General features: G+C 43.5%; 1 protein-coding gene across 1 annotated transcript in view; it reads left to right on the top strand.

Annotated features, from left to right (window-relative positions):
• The window catches only part of LOC145347633 (dihydropyrimidine dehydrogenase [NADP(+)]-like), a 710299-nt gene that overhangs the window by 338946 nt on the left and 349681 nt on the right, over positions 1 to 21672 (top strand). Inside the window, exons 9-11 of the mRNA XM_080195279.1 lie at positions 4409 to 4516; positions 5713 to 5882; positions 18360 to 18570. Coding sequence (XP_080051405.1) covers positions 4409 to 4516; positions 5713 to 5882; positions 18360 to 18570 — 489 coding nt within the window. The remainder of the gene's footprint in view (positions 1 to 4408; positions 4517 to 5712; positions 5883 to 18359; positions 18571 to 21672) is intronic.

Below are 21672 nucleotides of genomic sequence, written 5' to 3'. Positions count from 1 at the left end.
TCTTGAACGCTAAATCTGAAGCTAAATGTTGAAGTAGAAATTTTAGCCCTGACCATTTCGTCAAAGTGGACTGACAGTGCATCAAACAAAGTGATTGTGATTATTTTTCACGTCTAGAGGTTATAGTGATACAAAGTAGAATCTGCGAAGCTTGCCTTCAATTGACCAGTGGCAGTGGAACAGCAATTATGAAGTATCACTTGACAAGAAAGCTTATGGTAGAGGGAGATTAAAAAGATATCTGCAGCACTCCAATCTGCTGTGTCACATTGTGACTATGTTTTAAACAAGCGCAGAGGGTTTATTAATTATTCAACTTTTATTTTTGCTGTAAGGTTTGATATGCTCAGCATGAGAAAATAAATACTCATGTTTACAGGAATGATGAAATAATTAAAGTGTCCCACAATACTTCACTCAGTTGATGGGCAAATGCAACCGTTTTGCAACAGCGACATGACTAACAACCAGTTGATCTGGGCTGATTTGAGGGAGGAATGTTCCTGAAGATATTGCAAGATCTTTTTGCCCCTCTTTGATTACAGCCACTGGATTATTGGCATTCATCTGAACAGGACAATTTAGAGACAAACAGAGAAAAAGAATATATCATTGTAGCCTGCTGCATAAACTACTGACAGCACAGACTGGAACTGAGAACATTTATTTTGACATTGAAGTTAAAAGTTTATTCATTAGTTACAAGCAGGCTTACATTAACACTGCTATTATATGTTAATGTAGCAGTGTGATGAAGCTACTGTGAAATTCCCCTAGTCGCCACACTCCAATGCCTGTTTGGGTACGCTGAGGGTGAATTTAGCACGGCCAATGCACCTAACCAGCATATCTTTCGGACTGTGGGAGGAAACCAGAGCAGCTGGAGGAAAACCCATGCAGACACAGGAAGAACGTGCAGACTCCGTACAGTCACCCAAGCCGGGAATCGAATCCGGGTCCCTGGTGCTGTGAGGCAGCAGTGCTAACCACTGTGCCACCGTGCTGCCCAGAGTAGCGAGGAAAAGCTTCAGCAGAGGCACCCTCCTGGGCTGAGGAAGGCCAGGGAAACAAGATGTCCACTTGACACTCAGGTGAAGGACGTGAAGGAGGTTTCTGCCCATTGTGTATTGCAGCTCATCCACCATGATCATCTCTGGGCTTGGTTGTGTCCCTAAAGGGCCAGTGGCCAGCGATCCACAGAGTAGAACAGTACAGACATGGACAGCCTCCTCAATGGGCAAAACCCTACAGAATGGGCATTGTCAGTTCACACCTTTGTACCATCTGCCAGTGCAGAGATACTCGCCTTTGGCACAGAATGGGGAGGGCAAGCAGTACATCACAAGTCAGCAGGAGGAGGAGTGTGAGGCAGAGTTAGCTGTGGGCAGACCCCTTGGAGGATGGAAGATCATTTTGGCCATGTTCATGTGGGCAAAGGTTCTGGGCTTTGGAGAGACACACACACACACACACACACACACACACACACACACTATGACATCCTTATCTTCAGACTGATATTTCAGTTACAGAATTGGGCATTCACTCTGACAATGTTAGGAGGCATTCTAGGCGTGCAGTCTGCTGAGCTTGTGTGCATGTAGCTCGCTTCCCATATCACCTTCCCATATCTTAGGAGGCCATTCATAAATGGGAGCCATATCCTCCGCTCACTCCACAGCTGCTGACCTCCAACCAGGCCCTTTTCATCGCCGGGGTAGATGAGTGGGATAGGGGATGGTTTTCTGCTGGAGGGCAGGCGCAAAACTGCCCTTCTGTAAACCCCAGCCTTGGTGAGGGCCCCCTAGGCAGTGAGGACTCCTGGGGAAGCATCTGTAAAGCTCATGGTTGCTGATGCCCCTCTACCCCTTTCAGTTCTGACTCAACCCCAGCCGGCTTCCTATGCAGTATTTTCACCGTTTTTTGAAGCGCCCTCCTATTACAGAGGAGATGTCAGGTGTAAGTTTTTCACTCAGAGGGTGGTGAATGAGTGGAATCGGCTGTCATCAGTGGTGGTGGAGGCGAACTCGTTGGGGTTTTTTAAGAGACTTCTGGATGAGTACATGGGATTTAATGGGATTGAGGGTTATAGATAGGCCTGATAGGTAGGGATATGATCGGCGCAACTTGTGGGCCAAAGGGCCTGTTTGTGCTGTAGCGTTCTATGTTCTATTCTATATGTTGCCCCTCCAGGTCACCTTCACAGCTGGCAGTTGAGCTCCAAACCCAATCCTGGGCAAAATTAGCTCAACTGCATTCAAAAACTGTGTTGCATCCATGATGCCTATACAAGGCGGAGTCAGGAACTGGGAACTGTTCCGGCAAGCAGATCACTGGGCCAGAGCTGAAAGTCCAGTCCAAGGCGTAGCCCCTCAGGCTTAGGTTGAGCTTCACTGGAACACTGCAAGAGAGAGGACTGAAATGTTAGTGTAAAAGTAAGCTGGAGAATGGAAATATCAAGCAACTGGAAGCCCAGGGCCACACTTGTAAAGCACATTTCAGTTTGCCATAATTGTGTGAATGCAAATACCATTCATGATTGTAACCCTCATGAGTTATTAGGTTTTTTCCAGTAATTGCAAATGATGCCCATCAGTACAAAGTCCCTTTTATCATTTAATAAAATAACCATTCCACCTCAATCTGTCTTTGTTCATCACAATGACTGGAAGTCCACATTAGTCAAACAAATCTGATTACTGGGAAGGTACTCATTAGGCATACGTCATGTAGAGTCAGAAGTAAAATGCTCCCTGTAAATGCATGAGCTTGGTTGGGTTGTATCATGTTTAATGCATTGCAAAAGAGAGTGTATGCAATGGTGTGACCTGCCGGAATTCTGGAATGAAATCCTAACCTGACCCCAGCAGGGAGGGAAAATATTTTCTTTTTATTCATTCGTGGAATGAATGCCCAATCCTGAGGGCATTTTAAGAGTCAACCACGTTGCTATGGATCTGGAGTCACTTGTAGGCCAGACAGATAAGGACGGCAGATTTCCTTTTCTAAAAGACATCAAGTGAACTAAATGGGTTTTTAACGACAATCGACAATGGTTTCATGGTCAAAGATATGGGGGTTAGGTTGATTGGCCATGCTAAGTTGACCCTAGTGTCATGGGATTAGCAGGGCAAGTATTTGTAAGTAAGTATGGGCTTATAGGATTAGGGCCTCGTAGTGCTCGGTGCAGACTCGACGGAATGGTGCTCAGTGCAGACTCGATGGGACGAATGGCCTCCTTCTGCACTGTAGGGATTCTATGATTAAACCTTTAATTCCAGATCTTTTGTTATTAAATTCAACAGTGTCTCTGGATTACTAGTCCAGCGACAATGCCACTGCCTTCCTTAACTTGAGACCCATTCAAATGATGTATTGCTGCTTGTGCTTGGCTCCTTAGGAAGCCTATCCCCTGGGAGATGTGAAGCTGATCTTTAACAGTCTTAGGTTAAGATATTATACCTTTTTTTGGGTACTGTAAAAACATTGAAGTCTATTTATCATTAAACATTCATTAGACAAGGAATGGAACTTGTGTCTATGCAGACACTGTGTATGCCTTGAGGGGCAGCACAATGGTTAGCACTGCTACCTCAGTGCCAGGGATCCCAGGTTTGATTCCTGGCTTGGATCACAGTGCGGAGTTTGCACGTTCTCCCCCTATCTATGTGAGTTCCCTTCGGGTGCTCCAGTTTCCTCCCACAGCGCAAAAGATGTGTTAGTTAGGTGCATTGGCCATGCTAAGTTCTCCCTCACTGTACCCAAACAGGCACCAGATGTGGCAACTAGGGGATTGTCACAGTAATTTTATTGTAGTATTAATGTAAGCCGACTCATGACACCAATAAATAAACTTTAAACTTCAGAAAGATAGCCACTTCAAGATACCTTGCCAGCCTGGAAAAATGATTCATAAATTCCATCTTGAAAATTTTCCACAAATTTGTTTCCAAAGTGCGTGCGCCAATTTTAAATAATTCCTTTGTAAGATGTGAAATATTAACGATGCTGAGCATTTTTGTAAAATAATTGCTTTAGAGACCTCAACGTAGGGCTCTGCTGTCTGATTTTAAGTCAGTTTCTCACATCAAATAGATGGCATTTGAACAGATATCATGCTACATGCAATTGCAAGAAAGAACTGCCATTAAACACACACACATGCAGTGACTGTGTTCTTTTGCGACGATTTTTAACGTGTTACAGCTTCACAAATTTAGAAATACAAAGGTCTTTTTATATAAAGTAACTGTTTTTTACCAAGGGAAATAGTCTGTGGCGAATGCTGTGCTATTGGTACTTTACCTGCAGGCAAGAAGGATTATGAAACCATTCTGTTCATTCTAAAAATGCAAAGGGCTATACAGATCTGCATTTCCATTTAATAGGATGATCTGTGTTTCAACAGGTTTACCAGAGCCAAAGAGAAATCACATCTTTGAAGGCTTAACGGTGGAACATGGTTTCTACACATCCAAGGATTTCCTGCCTCTTGTTGCAAGAGCCAGCAAACCAGGTAGAATTTTCATTTAACTGCTGCATAATTTGCTTTTGTTGCAGGGTGGTCTGCTCACTATTAATTTTGTTAAAATAACTGTAGAAGAATGAAATAAGTTGTCTCTAAATTAACTGAGAGCACGGTTTCCTGAGGGAAAATAATAACAATTCTTTATGATGTGTTAAAACTCTGATGTTTTGTAATTTTGTAATCAGCAATTTTGAATTCTCTTTGCGTGGTATACCAATCCTTTTTTATCCCCATTGTATTATTTTGTAATAGAAGTGTTCATGGCACAAAGTTCTATATTTTATAGGACGGCACGGTGGCACAGTGGTTAGCATTGCTGCCTCACAGCACCAGGGACCTGGGTTTGATTCCCAGCTTGGGTCACTGTCTGTGCGGAGTCTGCACGTTCTCCCCGTGTCTGTGTGGGCTTCCTCCTAGTGCCCCGGTTTCCTCCTACAGTCCGAAGGACATGGTGGTTGGGTGCATTGGCCGTGCTAAATTCTCCCTCAGTGTACCTGAACGGGCACTGGAGTGTGGCGACGGGGGATGGTTTCACAGTAACTTCATTACAGCGTTAGTAAGTCTACCTGTGACACAAATAAGGAAACTTTATATTGACAACAGTTATAACCTGTAAAGTCTAGAAAACCTGTGATTTGTCAGACACTCCCACAAATCTATTTATATGCAGGGAAATATATGATGCTTAATCTTAATGATGTATAGTCTTAATAAAGAAACTATTCCAAAAAAAACTCAGTTAATGGTGTAACAACATTGTCGTCAAAACATTAGGGCTAACTAAATGCATGATCGCATAGTAAAAAGACATTATGATCACAGACTAATAGTATTTTTCTGATTTATTTAGATTTTGAGAGTTTTGATTGCCTCAGTGTAATGTATGTGATATCTGATGCCAAAATCTGTATCATTCAATGTAGCCTGCAGTCATCCATGGAAGATGAAATAATGGGCCTCTTTACTGAGGGTGCTGGGTGTGAAATTATGTATATGAATACATTTTAAGCAGGAATGAAAACGCCTTGCAATGAAACAGAATAATTTGATAGTAATATGTCTCATCCCGACCCTCTGTTATGTAATTTTGGATTGCTATAAATACCTCCCTGTGCCTTTGTGATGCTTGGTGTAAATAGCATATTTCTAAGAAAATGCTGTTTTTTTTTCTCTCTCTCTCTCAGGGATGTGTGCCTGTCAGTCTAGTCTGCCATCATTACAAGGCACAGCTCTTATACTCGGTGCTGGAGACACTGCGTTTGACTGCGCTACATCTGCATTACGCTGTGGAGCTCGCCGTGTTTTTGTGGTTTTTAGAAAAGGATTTACCAATATCAGGGCTGTCCCAGAGGAGGTAAAATTCAACAAGCTTTAACAGGCAGGATTTAATACAATTGGGCTTGCCAGATGGAGCATAGATTGCAAGGTTTCAATCTATTAAGTTGTGTGTCCTGTCACTCAATATCTCAAGCTTAGCATTAGACAATTTACTTGTTGTTTGTATAAAGCTGTATTCCGGATTTAATGTTCCCCATTCCCTTCCCAACGTTTATTGGGCATTACAGGAAGTTTTCATGAGGTAAAAAATAGGCGAATGTCGCTACCTTAATGATAAGATTAAGCTGACCTTTCTCCACACCCTAGCAATGACTATAACACTACATTCTGCACTTTCTTCTTTCCTTCCCTATGCTTTGTCTGTTTAGCGTGCAAGAAACAATACTTTTCACTGTATACTAATACGTGTGACAATAATAAATCAAATCAAAAAATGAATGAATTAACATGCTAAATTTATATTTAATTATTTGTCAATGCCATAAACTTCAGCATTCTTAAATTTAATTTTACAGTCAGAAATATCCAAATTCGGGTGGCACAGTGGTTAGCACTGCTGCCTCGCAGTGCCAGACACCCAGGTTCAATTCCTGGCTTGGGTCACTGTGTGGAATCTGCATGTTCTCCCAATGTCTGCGCGGATTTCCTCTGGGTGCTCCGGTTTCGCCCCACAGTCCAAAAGATGTACTGGTTAGGTGCATTGGCCATTCTCCCTCAGTGTACCCAAACAGGCGCTGGAGTGTGGCGCCTAGGAGATTTTTGCAATAACTTCATTGCAACGTTAATATAAGCATTCTTGTGACACTAAACTTAAACCTAAACTTAAACTTAAAGCAAAAGTCTAAATCTACAAGAGGTGCAAAAAGTAGGTTTTAATGAAACATAAGCTAAGTTAAATTTTTTTCATTATTCATTAATTTTAATTTGTTATGAACACTGACTGTGTGCTCACCTTAAGCCTTTCCTGCACCCTTGCCTCATCCTAATAGTACATTTATTTATGACCTACTAATGTTCTTTTCGTTCCTTGAACTCCTTTCAGTGACAATAGGATCAAAACTGGACATGGTTCTTCAAGCATAGTCTGATTAATTTTTTATTAAATGTATGTATTATCTCCATGGATGCTTTTAGTGCCATCTCTCTCTCTCTTTCTGCCCATGAATTATATGAAATGAAACAACAGTGCTGAATCAATATACCGTTAGGCATTCAGACTATTAGAAACATTGAAGTAGAGGAAAATCAATATTATTAACAACACATATCTGCTGCCGTGATGCATCCTATCGTCCTTGACAATCACAGCCAACCCAATTCGTAACATCTTCAATATTTGGTCAACTGGCACCGAGACCAAAAGAAGAAAAATACTTTTGGGTTATAAATCATTTCTTCCCCTTTAGGCCATCACGATGAGGCCTTTCTCTTTTTGGAGAAATAATTATAGAACGAGTCAATTGGTGCCTTGCTTAGAAGCCCCATTGTCAGATCTCATGATATTAGCAGGAACGGAGGACTGGATTTCACTTGTACCTTGCAGTTGGATGAACATTCGAAGAGGGAGGAGGGTCACGAACATTAGCTGTATGTTACTACTGAAGGTGAATGAAAGTTGTATTGGAAAGGGAATTGTGTGGAACTGAGCTTTATAAAGAAAACAGTAACTTGCACGGGACAGGAAATTCATTAGAAAATAACTCCTCAGAGGCCGGTGTCCCTTCACCTGAATCCGTTTATTTACAAACTCTATTCCGCTCTTAGAGTGCTCCAGGTACATGGTCAGAATTCAAAGTGTCAGTAAACCTGACACTCCCATTTTTATATACAGATGAGGCACCATGATTGGGTAGACAATTATGACCTCAATCAGGGACTTCATACTCCAAGATGCCAATCTCATGTGTCTCATTGACATATTAGACACTTCAATTTTTCTTTTTGGTAAAGAACACTCTTATACTATTTGCAGAGACTTGTTTCATGGGAATCACAGAATGAGGCCATTCAACCCATCCGGCCTGCCCCGACAGCAGTCCCACACAGGCCCTTTCCCCGGAACGCCATGTATTTATCTTGCTAATCTCCCTGACACTGAGGGGCAATTGAACTAGGCCAATCACCCTAACCCGCACATCTTTGGTCTGTGGGAGGAAACTGGAGCACCTGGAAGAAACCCATGCAGATAATAGTGCAAACTCTATACAAAACAGTTACCTAAGGCTGGAATTGAACCCGGATCCCTGGCGTTGTGAGGCAGCAGTGCTAACCACTGCTATGCCACCGTGCCACCCAATTTATTTAATTGTATCAGAACTAATTTGCTTCCATATTTGATAACTTGTTAAAAATATCTACTTTTGATAACCATCAAATTGGAGAACAATTTGAGGGGAAGCCATTGATCTCTACAATATAATTCCATTTTTTAGCACCAGCGTTTATCTGAATGTGACAATAATTTTCCCTTTGGAGGATGAGCAATTTTAAATATTATAAACATCCATTCAACAAAGCCAATGAAGAATTGATCAGGGACAAATGACTTGAGGTAGAGTGTTTTCAACAATTGGTCTGTGTATAAAACAATTAGCTTTATTATTTTAATCTGACAGCTATTTGCCCAGAGCTGCAATTTCCTATCTTTTCATATACCTCGTGCTCCCCCTGAATAAGATTTAAAGTAACAAGTAATAAAATTAGAGTCTTGACAAGACTATGAAACCTCTTCTTGTCATGTCTAATTTTATCAGACACAAAAGTAACAAGTAACAAAATGCATAACTTCCTAAGGCTGTTCATCTGAAAGGAAAGAAGTTTCGCCAGCAGAGGAAGAAGATGTCATAAAAATTCTATAAAATTTAATGGGACCAAAATCTTCCGGTCCCTGCATTGCCGGAGGCTAGATGTATGACTTTGAGATGTGTGTTGAGATCCTGTGGAAGTCCTGACACACTGACCGATATGGGAAATGCTCAGAAAGTTTCACTTTCCGATGGACCACTTTCCTGCTCCTGGGATCTTCCATTAATGTCTCCAACTCAGGGATTTGGGAATGTAATTGGACAGTTACCCAGGAAATGTTAGAGAAAAATATAGTTCTGACTCCTGAGTAAGTACAGAATTGACTGTAGTATAAAGCGTTCACAGATGGAATGTTCTGATGTATGTAGATGATGATATCTCATGGACATCAGTAAGTCGTAAGAACAGAGAAAACAAAGAGCAAAAAAAAGTACAGCAAAGGAATAGGCCTTTTGGCCCTCCAAATCCATGCCGATCATGATGCCCTAACTAAATTACAAAATTCCTTCTGCTCTTACTCAGTCCATATCCCTCTGTTCCCTCCCTAATCATGAACCCATCCAGATGTCTTTTAAATATTGCTAATGTGCCTTCTTCTACCACCTCTTCTGGCAGCATGTTCCAGGCACTCACAATTTTCTACCTGAAAATGTTCCCCCATACATCTCCTTTAAACTTTCCCCCTCTTACCTTGAACCTGTGCCTCCTTGTAATTGCACCGTGGGAAAAGCCTTTGCCTGTCCATCCTGTCTATGCCTCTCATAATTTTGTAGACCTCTACGAGGTCTTCCCTCAGCCCCTGTCTTTCCAGTGAAAACAAGCCTTATTCAACCTCTCCTCATAGTCAACGCCCTCAAGACCAGGCGACATTCTGGTGAACCTTCTTGCGTTGGGCAGAAAGGAGGTTGGAACACCATGCCTAGGAGCAACATGCTTGCTCTATGACTGGTTCAGATGTAGTACTAATAAACAAGTGTTAAGCATACACCAGAGTATGTCTACATCTGTTTATTAATCAAGTATCATACCTAGAGTCCACAATAGAAGGGCCATTCTCGGTAGAGGTAGAAATGTAAAAAAAAACGGTGTTACCAAAGGAACCACAGAGTGAAGAACACCTTGATAGCAGCTCACAACGGATTGAGGGAGGAAGAGGCATACTGGACCGAGATAACGATGACCTTCTCTGGTGAGCAGTCCTTGCCCCTGCTCCACACGTGTGATTTCCTCAAGGGACTGCAGAGAGGCCAGTAGTGGGAGTCATGGAAACACCAATTTCTTCAGTATTGAGCAGCATTGGGCCTTCACAAAAAAGAACAAAAGCTTCAAGTCAGTTCCTTTCTTTATGTTGTAGATCCAGTAACAGATGATCTTCTTCTAAGACAGAGGATGGGGGAATACACCATGGACTTTGATACCATTCTTAAAGCCCTTGATGTGTATTTTAGTTCAAAGCTCAACTGAGAATCAATTTGGTCTGGGGCCAAACTCAGAGAAAGAAGCCAGGCTCTAATTTGATACGAATCCAAGGCTTCACATGACTCCATTGACTGGGTGGCCCACAGGCTGTGGCCCCATCCATTAGAAAGCCCATCAAACCAGGCGAAAGATTAGGATATTTCATCCCGGCAGCCATTTTGAAATATGGTGTGAAAATCCAGCTTGGATGCCAGGACTGTCAAACGATGGGTGCAGAATGCTTTCGGTTTGACAAAAATAGGCACTTTAAGTGTTTCTGCAAATCTAACAACTTTAAACCAGGTAGAAGACAAGAAAATAGTTCTGAAACACACTCCATTTTTTTCCCCTTCATTTTACTTGAAGTCTTAGATCCTTGGATTTTCACTCTTCAGCACTGCAGTGAATGATACATCGATTACAGTCTTCCTTGGAGTTAAAGATCATTCCCCTCTGAAAGTCTTTCGCTCTGTGCTTCTTATGAACACCAAGTTCCTCAATTCTTCCTTTCCAGTCCCAGGGGATCCAAAGGTCGATGGTCTTCAGTCTTTTGTTGAGGAGTCTTCATTATCCTGCAACCCACACTTTGCTTTCCAGAAATGCTGCTAAAGTGTTGGCCAATTCTGCAGATGGTGCCCTACCAGAGGCAGAAGAAAGCCTCCATCTTTCCAAGATGTCTCTCCTAAGGGCCAAAAGTACTGTGGGAGTTTAAATCTCCCAGGACCTGGGGAGGAGAAGAGTAAGAGTTGGAGTTGAGCAAAATCTGTAGTTGCAAAAAGGAAGTTACAGAAATGCAACAGGAACAGTCACATATAAAGGGTGGGCTTTCTGGCGTCACCCACCACTGGGATCTTCTAGTCCGACCAAATGGATTTCAGACCCACCACATCCTTGCATGCCAGGCTCAGAAATTCCCGGCTGTAGTTACATAACGTTGTGGAAGGAGGGTTGCGTTCTGTGGAGGGGGGGGGGGGGGGGGGGTAGTGTAAAGGTTTAACAGATGGGATAGGCTAAAGTATGATGTAGATGACAATGTAACATTGATATCATTCAGTAATGTGTTAGACTGTGTCAAAACACCATTCCTAGGGGCAATATGCCTACCTTTATAATATGTTTAGGAGTATTACTCATTAACAAGTGTTAGGCTGATACCAGAGTATGTCCATCTATTACCCAAGAACCATCCCTAGGACCGTCTCAGAACATTGGTGCCATCACTTACTCACACTGACCACCCCCCCCATGACCTGACCACCACCTCACCCACCTACCACCTCACCCACCTTACTCTCTTGCCCATTAGCACTCTATCCACTTATCCACCTACCACCACATCCATCATCCACACAATCCACCTAACACCTCACATACCTATCACCTCACACACTTACCACTGTCAGATCTTCCAGAAGGGGCAATCATTGACACTCTGCGAGAACATTCCCCTGACTTGACGCTGCTGCTCATTTCTTTGGTGTCCTTCCAACTTTCCCACAAATGTGGAGTTCAGTGTGACCTGGAGAGCAGAATCGAGTCAAGGGGAAAAGAAGACATGCCTTTTTATATAGCACTAGCTAAGGTGCAGGCTGAATGTCCATGAGTGGCTGAATGTGAGAGTGGATGGATGAGTGAGTGGTTGGTGAAGCAAGTGGGTAGAGTGGCTGAGGTAAGTGAGTAGGTGAAGAAATGGCGGTGGCATGTGGGTGAGGTTGAAGATGGATAGGGTTTGCAAGTGATTTCAATGGCAGGTAGATAGGGTGGCAATGATTGCCCCGCCTCAGAAGATCCAGGCAATGAGTTTGCATTCTTATTCACTTTAAGGGTAGGATTTTCCAGCCACGCTCACCCCACAACCAGAAAATCCAACCCGTGGTTAATAAACCTTTGCCTGGCCTACCACCCCTCCGCCTGCTACGGTTCCCATGGCGAGCGAGGTGGGAAAATTCCCCTTATGGTCTCTTTTCCATAATAGAGTTGATCGTTGAATTTGAAAAAAAAATCCTGAATAAGTATTAACTTTGCATGTCTGAGATTCCCAATAAATTTGTGGCTGAGTCTCCCAGCTGCCAAAGGCATGTATATATTTTTCTTGCTGTTATCGCCACCATTTTAGCTTTCCTTATCAGAGGCTGCTTGGGTATTTTATTGCAGAATCTGAGATCACAGCAGCTGAAATTTAGGGCTTTCTTTTTGCTGTCTGTCACGATGTTGCTTTTGAGGTTTGAATTGCGTGACACTGTACAGCGCTTTACTCTGACAAATACCAGTTAAAGGAAACAATTCATCATGACTGAGGTGATCGCGTTAAACCTCAGCTGCTCGATCGTGATCGCGTCCGTTAGTCCTGTCTGCATTTGCCAAGGATGCAGAGGATAGCAAACCAACGGACACTGAGTAAAAATGACTACAACCAACTCTTTGCCTCCCAAACGTTTTCGCTTTCATTTCCTCTGGATTAATAAAAGCAAATTACTGCTGGAATCTGAAACTAAAATGCTGGAAAAATCTCAGCAAGTCTGGCAGCATCCGTAAAGGGAGAAAAGAGTTGATGTTTTGAATCCCTTTGTCAAACCTAAAAAGGCATAGGTAGTGGGAGATATTTATATCGTTGGGGGAGGGAATGAAAGATAAGTCACAACCACAAAAACAAGAGGAAAGGCTGCTAATGGCAGCCCGTGGAGAGAATAAAAGATGTGAATGGCCAAACGGCAGACAAACTGAAATCAGAGGGTAAGCTGTGAGGATAAGCACCCGTTTTCTATATCTCTTAGCTTTAAGAAAGAGTTGTCTGGACTTGAAACGTCAGCTCTTTTCCCTCATTACAGATGCTGCCAGAGCTGCTGAGATTTTCCAGCATTTTCTCCTTTGGTTCCTTTGGATTAATATTGTGCGGCTACTGGTTGTTGTTGTTATTGTAATTGGTAGCCATGGAGAAATCATGGTTAGATTTTTTTTTAAAGCGGAAACATCATTGAACCCCATGAATATCCATTGTTCTGTGCCACACGATCATTTTAATTGCACTGAGGTCAGTGTGTAATCCAATACTTAGTCTAATTGGTCGGTCCTTCCTATATATGTCAAGCACAAGCATATCTATAATATTCCTTCACTGAATCATTCAGCTTTCATGGCTGCAGCAAATCTTATTTTAAGCTTGTCACATTTTCTTTTTCCCTTTATTCTTGAAGAAATCATTTTTCTCTGTCTGGGTTTCAGCCAAAGTCTTTGAGGTGCTGTATCTACTTCCTTTACAAGATCACTTTGCTTTCTCTTTCAGCTGCTCAGATTTCTATTTTCTCATTGAATCCCCAGTGAATACTTAAGGTTAGTTTTGATGGGGCGGGGAAGAAAAGTCTCTGGGAGCACTGGTATAATCTTCTGATGGAAGAAATGAAAGCAACTTTGATGTGAACTAATGCTAGGAAAAGGGCAATTTGCCCTTCTGAGCAAAAAACAACAGCTGAGATTCCTTAGTTACTGGACTGGATTGTAGTAAGGAACAATGCGAGCACGAGAGGTGTTTTCACACCAGATGGGACTAAATGGAGCTTCTCTGCCTTGCAATGTTAACCTATGATCAGCATATAGAATCATAGACTTCAAAAGGAAGCCACTCGGCCCATCACCAGCAACACTCCCGCCTACGTCCTACTCCCTTAACCCCATGTATTTACCCTGCTTGTCCCCCTGACACTAAGGAGCAATTTAGCATGGCCAACTTGCCTAACCATCATATCTTTAGAGTGTGGGAGGGAATCGGAGCACCTGGAGAAAACCCATGCAGTCATGGGCAGAATGTGCAGTCTCCACACAGATAGACCACCGAGGCCAGAATCGAACCCCTGTCTTTGGCGCTGAGAGGCAGCAGCTCTAACCACTGTGCTATCGTGTCATCCACTGTATTGAGGATACAGGATTAAGTAATCTCTCTCACCCACAAGAGATGATCAAAATCAAAGCCCTTTTCTTAGGAACGAAGTGTCATTTATGTATAAGAATTTAATAGAACATAGAACAATACAACACAATCAGGCCCTTCGGCCCACAAGTTGCGCTGATCATATCCCTACCTACCAGGCCTATCTATAACCCTCAATTCCATTAAATCCCATGTACTCATCCAGAAGTCTCTTAAAAGACTCCAACGAGTTCACCTCTACCACCAACAACGGCAGCCGATTCCACTCACTCACCACCCTCTGAGTGAAAAATTTACCCCGACATCTCCTCTGTACCTACTCCCCAGCACCTTAAACCTGTGTCGTCTCGTAGCGACCATTTCAGCCCTGGGAAATAGCCTCCGAGAGTCCACTCTATCTATACCTCTCAACATTTTATAAACCTCTATTGGGTCTAATGAAAGATTTCCTGTCTGTTGGGTAATAACTATTCACACAGGACAGCACCGTGCGCCATACGTGCTTTACTTTATAAATCCATGACGGAAAAGTTGGTGCTGGCCTTTGGGAATGCTTTCCATCAGGGAACCCAGCGCTTAGCCGTTGATAGCTTGTCCCAATTTCCAGTGACCGGATTTCCTCCTGCGAGAGCCACTGTTGCATTGGATCCCCATTGCAGAGTTCAGGATTGCAGCAATTTGCACAGCAATGTGGTTTTCGCCATAATGGCCAGCCACAAGCTCTGGGGCTCAGAGATTCATGAAAGCAATCAGGCAATGTGTTCAGACTGCTCAGTTGGACACTTTATCTTGGCAGTAATAGTGCAGGCAATTCCTGTGTAAATAACTACTGTCTACGCCTCGCTGCACTATGGGTGAAGAAACTGCAACAACTATGCTCCATCACAAATTGAGAATCACACTACCTCATGCTGTCACGGCCAAGTAAAGCGATAAGATTGTGAAGACAAATCGCAAGGCTGAGGCAGAAGTGAAGGATTACGCTGTTTGAAATGCCATGGCCAGCCTGCAGAACTCAGCTTTGGTGATCATGCCTTGTGAAAGAATCACAGAACGGAATCTACAGTGCAGAAGGTGGCCATTCAGCCCATCGAGTCTGCACAATTCCATCTAGACCCAATCCCTGCAACCCCATATATTTACTCCGTTAATCCCTTTAACCTACACGTTCCGAGACACTAGGGGCAATTCAGCATAGCCAATCTGCCGAACCCACACATCTTTGGACTGTGGGAAGAAACCGGAGCACCTGGAGAAAACCCACGCAGACAGGGGGAGAGCATGCAAACTCCATACAGACAGTGACCCGAGTAAGAAATCCAACTTGGGTCCCTGGAGCTGTGAGGCAACAGTGCTAACCACTGTGCCACCATGCCACAGATTCAAACTATTTGTCTGAACCTGGAATTGATGACTTCTTTCAACTATAACTAACTCAAATGACCAAAAATCTGTTTATCACACACCACCATGACTAGATCTCATCAGTACTGAATTGATTTGATTCATTATTGTCAATGTATTGGTGTACAGTGAAAAGTATCATTTCTTGCACTCTCTACAGACAAAACCTACTGTTCATTGAGAAGAAAAGGAGAGGGTGCAGAATGTACCATTTATATAGACGATCTGGAGGAGGGGGCTGAGTGTAGGGTGACCAAATTTGCTGATGACACCAAGATGAGTGGAAAAGCAAATTGTGTGGAGGGTGTGGAAAGTCGGCAGAGGGATCTGGATAGGCTGAGCGAGTGGGCAAGGACCTGGCAGATGGAATATAATGTTAGCAAGTGTGAGGTTATCCACATGGGCAGAAATAATAGTAGGAGGGATTATTATTTAAAAGGTGAAAAGCTGCAGCATGCTACAGTGCAGAGGGACCTGGGGGTCCTAGTGCACGAGTCGCAAAATCCCAGTCGGCAGGTGATCAGGAAGGCGAATGGAATGTTGGCCTTTATAGCGAGGGGGATTGAATATAAAAGTAGGGAGGTCTTGCCGCAACTGTACAGTGTACTGGTGAGGCCACAGCTGGAGTACTGTGTGCAGTTTTGGTCGCCGCACTTGCGGAAGGATATATTGGCCTTGGAGGGAGTGCAGAGGAGGTTCACTAGGCTGATACCAGAGATGAGGGAGTTGGACTATGAAGAGAGACTAAATAGACTGGGTCTGTACTCGAAGTTTAGAAGGATGAGGAGGGATCTTATAGAGACGTATAAGATAATGAAGGGGATGGATAGGGTAGAGGTAGAGAGATTCTTCCTGCTTAGAAAGGATAGCAGGACTCGAGGGCACAGCCTCAAGATAAGGGGGGGGGGGTGGTTTAGATCAGAGTTGAGGAGGAACTTCTTCACTCATAGGGTGGTGAATCTCTGGAATTCTCTGCCCGTTGAAGTGGTGGAGGTTACCTCGCTAAATATATTTAAGTCACAGGTAGATAGGTTTTTGATAGACAAGGGAATTAAGGGATATGGGGAGAGAACGGGAAAGTGGAACTGATCCACTTCAGGTCAGCCATGATCTTATTGAATGGCGGGGCAGGCTCGAAAGGCTAGATGGCCTACTCCTGCTCCTATTTCTTATGTATGTTCTTATGTAGTTTTACAGTCATAAGTAGGTGTAGAAAAGGATCAGCTTAATATATGGTAGGTCCATTCAAAATTCTGATGGCAGCAGAAAAGAAGGTGTTCTTGAGTCAGTTGGTATGCATTCTCAGACTTTTGTATCTTTTTCCTGACGGAAGAAGGTGGAAGAAGATATGTCCAGGGTGTGTGGGGGTATTGATTATACTGGCTGCTTTTCCAAGTCAGCGGGAAATGTAGATGGAGTCCATGGATGGGAGGCTGTTTTGCGTGATGGGCTGGGCTATGCTCACAAGCCTTTGTAGTTTCTTGCAGTGTTGGTCAGAGCAGGAGCCATACCAAACTGCGATACATCCGGAAAGAATGTTTTCTGTGCTTTCCGCTGATATTCACGCTGACTGGAAACAGTTAATCTTGGAGTATCTGAGCCAGATAGTATAGCCATCTGTCTATTTACAACACCTTTTCAGAAGCAGAGGAGAGTTTATTCATACCTGAACTGTGAATTTCTTTAAAATTATAAATGTTTCATTTTGAAAGTTTTTTTTTAAGAAAGCGTCAGTCTGGTTTTACAGGAAGGGCTGGATGGAGTGTATTCATGCAGACACTAGAGGGCGAAATTGGGAGTTTTTGTTGCAGAGCATCAACCACGTTGGCATCATACAACTAGTCGGAATCTTTCCCACGAACCTTCAGAGCAGGGTCAAACATGAGCCCCACCCCCGCACAGTCACCTGACATCGACGTTTGGCTGGATTGACCAATTAGAGGCCAATTCACATCCAGTTGGGTGGGCTCCCAAGGTAGTGGGCCATTGGGAGGCCCTCCATTATGGAAGTTGAGGCCTGCCATTGCAGATAAGGGAGAAAGAGGTTGCCTCTATTTTGAGGCAGTTTAGAAAGGTTTTGAGATAACAAAATGGCCACAGTTGTTGTCCCACCATTATAAAGGGGGTCCCCACGCACTGGTTGGCCTGTGACCACAGCTGCGGCTAGGTAGATGGACAAGGGCCTCAAGGTCTTTCTGAAATGCTGTTTCCCCCACCCCATCCTCTAAATATTCCATCTGGAGGTCTCTTCCAGGCAACTGCCACGCTCCTGAGGTGTCTATGACTGATGGGACTGGAAAATTCGAGTCAGCCTCTGATCAATGGGCCTTCATTGTAATTGCCATAATAAATTAGCCACCTCTTGCATGTGGTTAGCTGTCCTGCCTTCAAACCAGTCTTCCAGAATATGGCTATTGAGCAGGATGGTGCTGGAAAACGGTCACGCCAATCGGTTGCATGAAAGGAGCAGGCCTCCATTCCGAGCATCGGAAAATTCTGCCCTCACTGCTTGGAAGGGCAAACAACAATGTGGAGAATGGTAAGGTAAAGTGTCCGTAGTCCCGGATGACCAATGGCTGCCCTCCCCTTTAAGGGGGAGAGCTGAGAAGTGTTGATATGACCTGAGGTTCACCATACCTCAGTGAGGGGGGGAGGTTGAGCCCTCATGAATAACTTAAGCCGATACAGAAATTGAACCCGCACTGTTGGCTTTGCTCTGAATCAAACAAGAAAAAGAATGGTAGTTCAGAGTAAGAGACATTACCATTTCTGTGAAATTAGATTGTGCGTGGTGTCCTGAATTTGATGTGATGCATGTGTTCAACACCAGACTCTAATATTGCCACGAAGGTCAGAGTTGCCCTGAGCTTAACAATGTTGTTTCTTGTAATTATCTATTAGATGGAACTAGCAAAGGAAGAAAGATGCGAGTTTTTGCCTTACATGTCACCAAGAAGAATTATTCTGAAAGGTCAGCGCATTGCTGCAATTGAGTTTGTTCGTACAGAGCTGAATGACGTTGGGGATTGGATTGAAGATGAAGATCAAGTTATTCGCTTAAAAGCAAACATTGTCATCAGCGCGTTTGGCTCTGTTCTCTCCGATTCTTCAGGTAAGCAATTATGAGCTACTGCACTCTCTTGCAAAATTTGTCTCTGTGAAGCTTTAAGAAGAACTCAAGCTTAATTGTGATATCTTTGTTCTCCTCGAGCATTATATTGTGTGATTGCATGTCCGCAGTGGAATTTTACTAGCTATTGGTTAAATGGTATTTTCTTATTTAGTGCCATACTTTAGCACTGATGATAAGTTCTGTACTAAGAACTACTGAACCCACGGCTAAAATAAGAATAGGAATAGCTGGAAATACTCAATAGGCCAGGTAGCATTCTGTGGAGAAGGAAATTGAATTAATTTTTCTGGTCAATGACCTTCCGACAGACCATGACTGTGATGTTTGCATTAGGAAATGAACTCTCAACGGGCAAACTTCTCCCTTGCAGTTAAATTCAATAACAACAAATGTTTTCTGAACAGAAGTTCTTAGTTCAGTCATTTCGTCATTGGCCTCAGCCTTGTTGACCTGTTAAAAAGGATGTGAAATTGGGTCGGCTCTTAAATCCTCTTCAACCAAATAAGGCCAAAATTCTTACCTTCACCATTTTCGGCACTCTAATATTTACACAAGACAATTGGATGTACAGAGTTTTTAAAGTAGTGATAGAAGTCATCGCCTGTGGCCAGCATTTAATGTTGACTGGACGGACGTCCGACCCAGGAGTATATGAAATCGGGGGAGAAGGCATCGTTACACGTCCTGGTGTGACTGCACACTCACGCAATCAGTGGGCATGTGCGAGAGCTGGAGCGCCCTCACCAACATGCAAGAGGCCACTCAGCCCATGAAGGGGCCAATTGAGCGCCATCTTACGTGGCTGGCCTGCTTTCACGGTTGGCAGGCCGATTGGCCAGACAACTTTTACGTTTTAGCTGTAATCCTGGATGGGATGAAACGTCAGGACTGAAATAAAACTGGGAAAGGCGACTGGGGACTGAGGTCTGTGTGTGATTGTGCTGTCTAGACACGCGTGGGTCAGCCACTCCCTGAGGCAGCGCCGCAGTGGCTGCCCTCCTGAGGGCACACATAGGGAACAGAGGCATAGGAGGAGACCATTCAGCCCATCAAGCCTGCTCTGCCGTTCAGTACAATCGTGGCTGATTGGTCACTTCAATGCCTTTTACACTCTATTTCCCCATAACCCTTTATGCGATTATTAATCAGAAATCTCTCAACCTCTGCTTTTAAACATACACGATGACCGAACTTCCACAGCCCTATGTGGTAGAGGATTTCAAATATTCACAACCCTCTGTGTAAAGAAATTTCTCCTCATCTCAGTCCTAAGTGACATCCCTGTTGTGCTCTCTGGTTTCAGATCTCCCAACCAAGGAAAATATCTTACCTGCTTCTACCTGTCTATTCCTTTAAGTATTTTATAGGTTTCAATGAGATCACATCTAATTCTTCAAAACTCTGGAGAATACAGGCCAGTTTGTCCAATCTCCTTACATAAGACAGTCCTGTCACCCCCAGAACAAATCTTTGTTGCACTCCCTCTATGGCAATAATATCTTTTCTGAGATAAGGGGACCTAAACTGCACACAGCACTCCAGGTATAGTCTAACCAAATTCTATACAATTGAAGCAAAATCTCACTGTTCCTGTACTCACATCCTCTTTCAATAAAGGCTTACGCTCCAAAGAACAAAGAAAAGTACAGCACAGGAACAGGCCCTTTGGCCCTCCAAGCCTGAGCCGATCACGATGCCTGCTGAAACTAAAACCAAATGCACTTACGGAGTCCACGTTAACCTTCAGTGATTTATGCACAGGGACGTCCAGGTTCCTTTGTACATCTATACTTTCTAATTTCTTACCATTTAAGAAATATTCTGCACATCTGTTCCTTCTACAAAAACAGACAACCTCACATTTTTCCACCTTATAAAGTCCAAAGATGTGTGAGTTAGGTTGATTGGCCATGCTAAATTGACCCTAGTGTTAGGGGATTAGCAGGATAAATATAAGGGGTTACGGGAATAGGGCCTGGGTGAGATTGTGGTCGGTGCAGACTCGATGGGCCGAATGGCTTCCTTCTGCACTATAGGGGTTCTATGATATTATATTCCATTGGCCATATTCTTGCTCACTCACTGGGCGGAATTTTCCTGGCCCGTCTGCCAAGGGAATTGTAGCAGGTGGGACTCTGGCAGGATTTTCATGTCTTGGGGCAAACGTGACCAGAAAATCTCACCCTCTAAGTCTGTCCAAATACCCCTGTAACTGCTCCACATCTTTCTCATAACACACATTCCCACCTAGCTTTGTCTCCTCTGTGAACTTGGAAATATTACATTTGGTTGCCAAGTCATTGATATATGTTGTGATCCTTGCTGTACCCCACTAGCCACAGCCTGCCAATGTGAGAATGACCCGTTTATTCCTACTCTGTTTTCTGCCTGTTAGCCAATCCTCAATCCATGACAGCATGTTTCTTCCCGTCCAGTAATGTCTTAACCATGTTAGATGTTGCGGGTTTTAAACAAAAAGAAAAAGATGTTGTTTGCACATGTAAATTCAAAGTAACACAAAATAGGTTCATTAAAAGAGATATTCTCTGCACAGGACAAAAAGATGATGTCACCATCAAATCATGTGACCAGCCTTTAAAACAATCATGCAACCACTTAAATATATGACATATCCCATCTTCTTGTGGGAGATTTCATTTGTTGTTTAAGAAGGGTGCCAGGCAAAAGGCAGGGAATTATAGGCCGGTTAGTTTAACGTCTGTTGTAGGTAAAGTGTTAGAATCCGTCATCAAGGAGGAAATAGCGAGGCATCTTGAGGGGAATTGCTTGATAGAGCAGACGCAGCACGGTTTCGTTAAGGGGAAGTCATGTCTGACAAATTTACTGGAGTTCTATGAGGATGTGTCTAGGGCGGTGGATAGAGGAGAGCCGGTGGATGTGGTCTTTCTAGATTTTCAGAAGGCGTTTGACAAAGTACCTCACAAGAGGTTATTGCAGAAGGTCGAGGGACATGGAGTTGGGGGTAGGGTGTTAGCGTGGATAGAGGATTGGTTGTCAAATAGGAGGCAGAGAGTGGGGGTCAATGGGTGCTATTCGGATTGGCGGTTGGTGACTAGTGGA

Source organism: Carcharhinus amblyrhynchos, chromosome 9 (assembly GCF_965287045.1).
Source record: "Carcharhinus amblyrhynchos chromosome 9, sCarAmb.v2.hapA, whole genome shotgun sequence".
NCBI classification, from domain to species: Eukaryota; Metazoa; Chordata; class Chondrichthyes; order Carcharhiniformes; family Carcharhinidae; genus Carcharhinus; species Carcharhinus amblyrhynchos.
The sequence above is the reverse complement of the archived record's forward strand: the minus strand, read 5'-3'. Positions and strand labels throughout refer to the sequence as shown.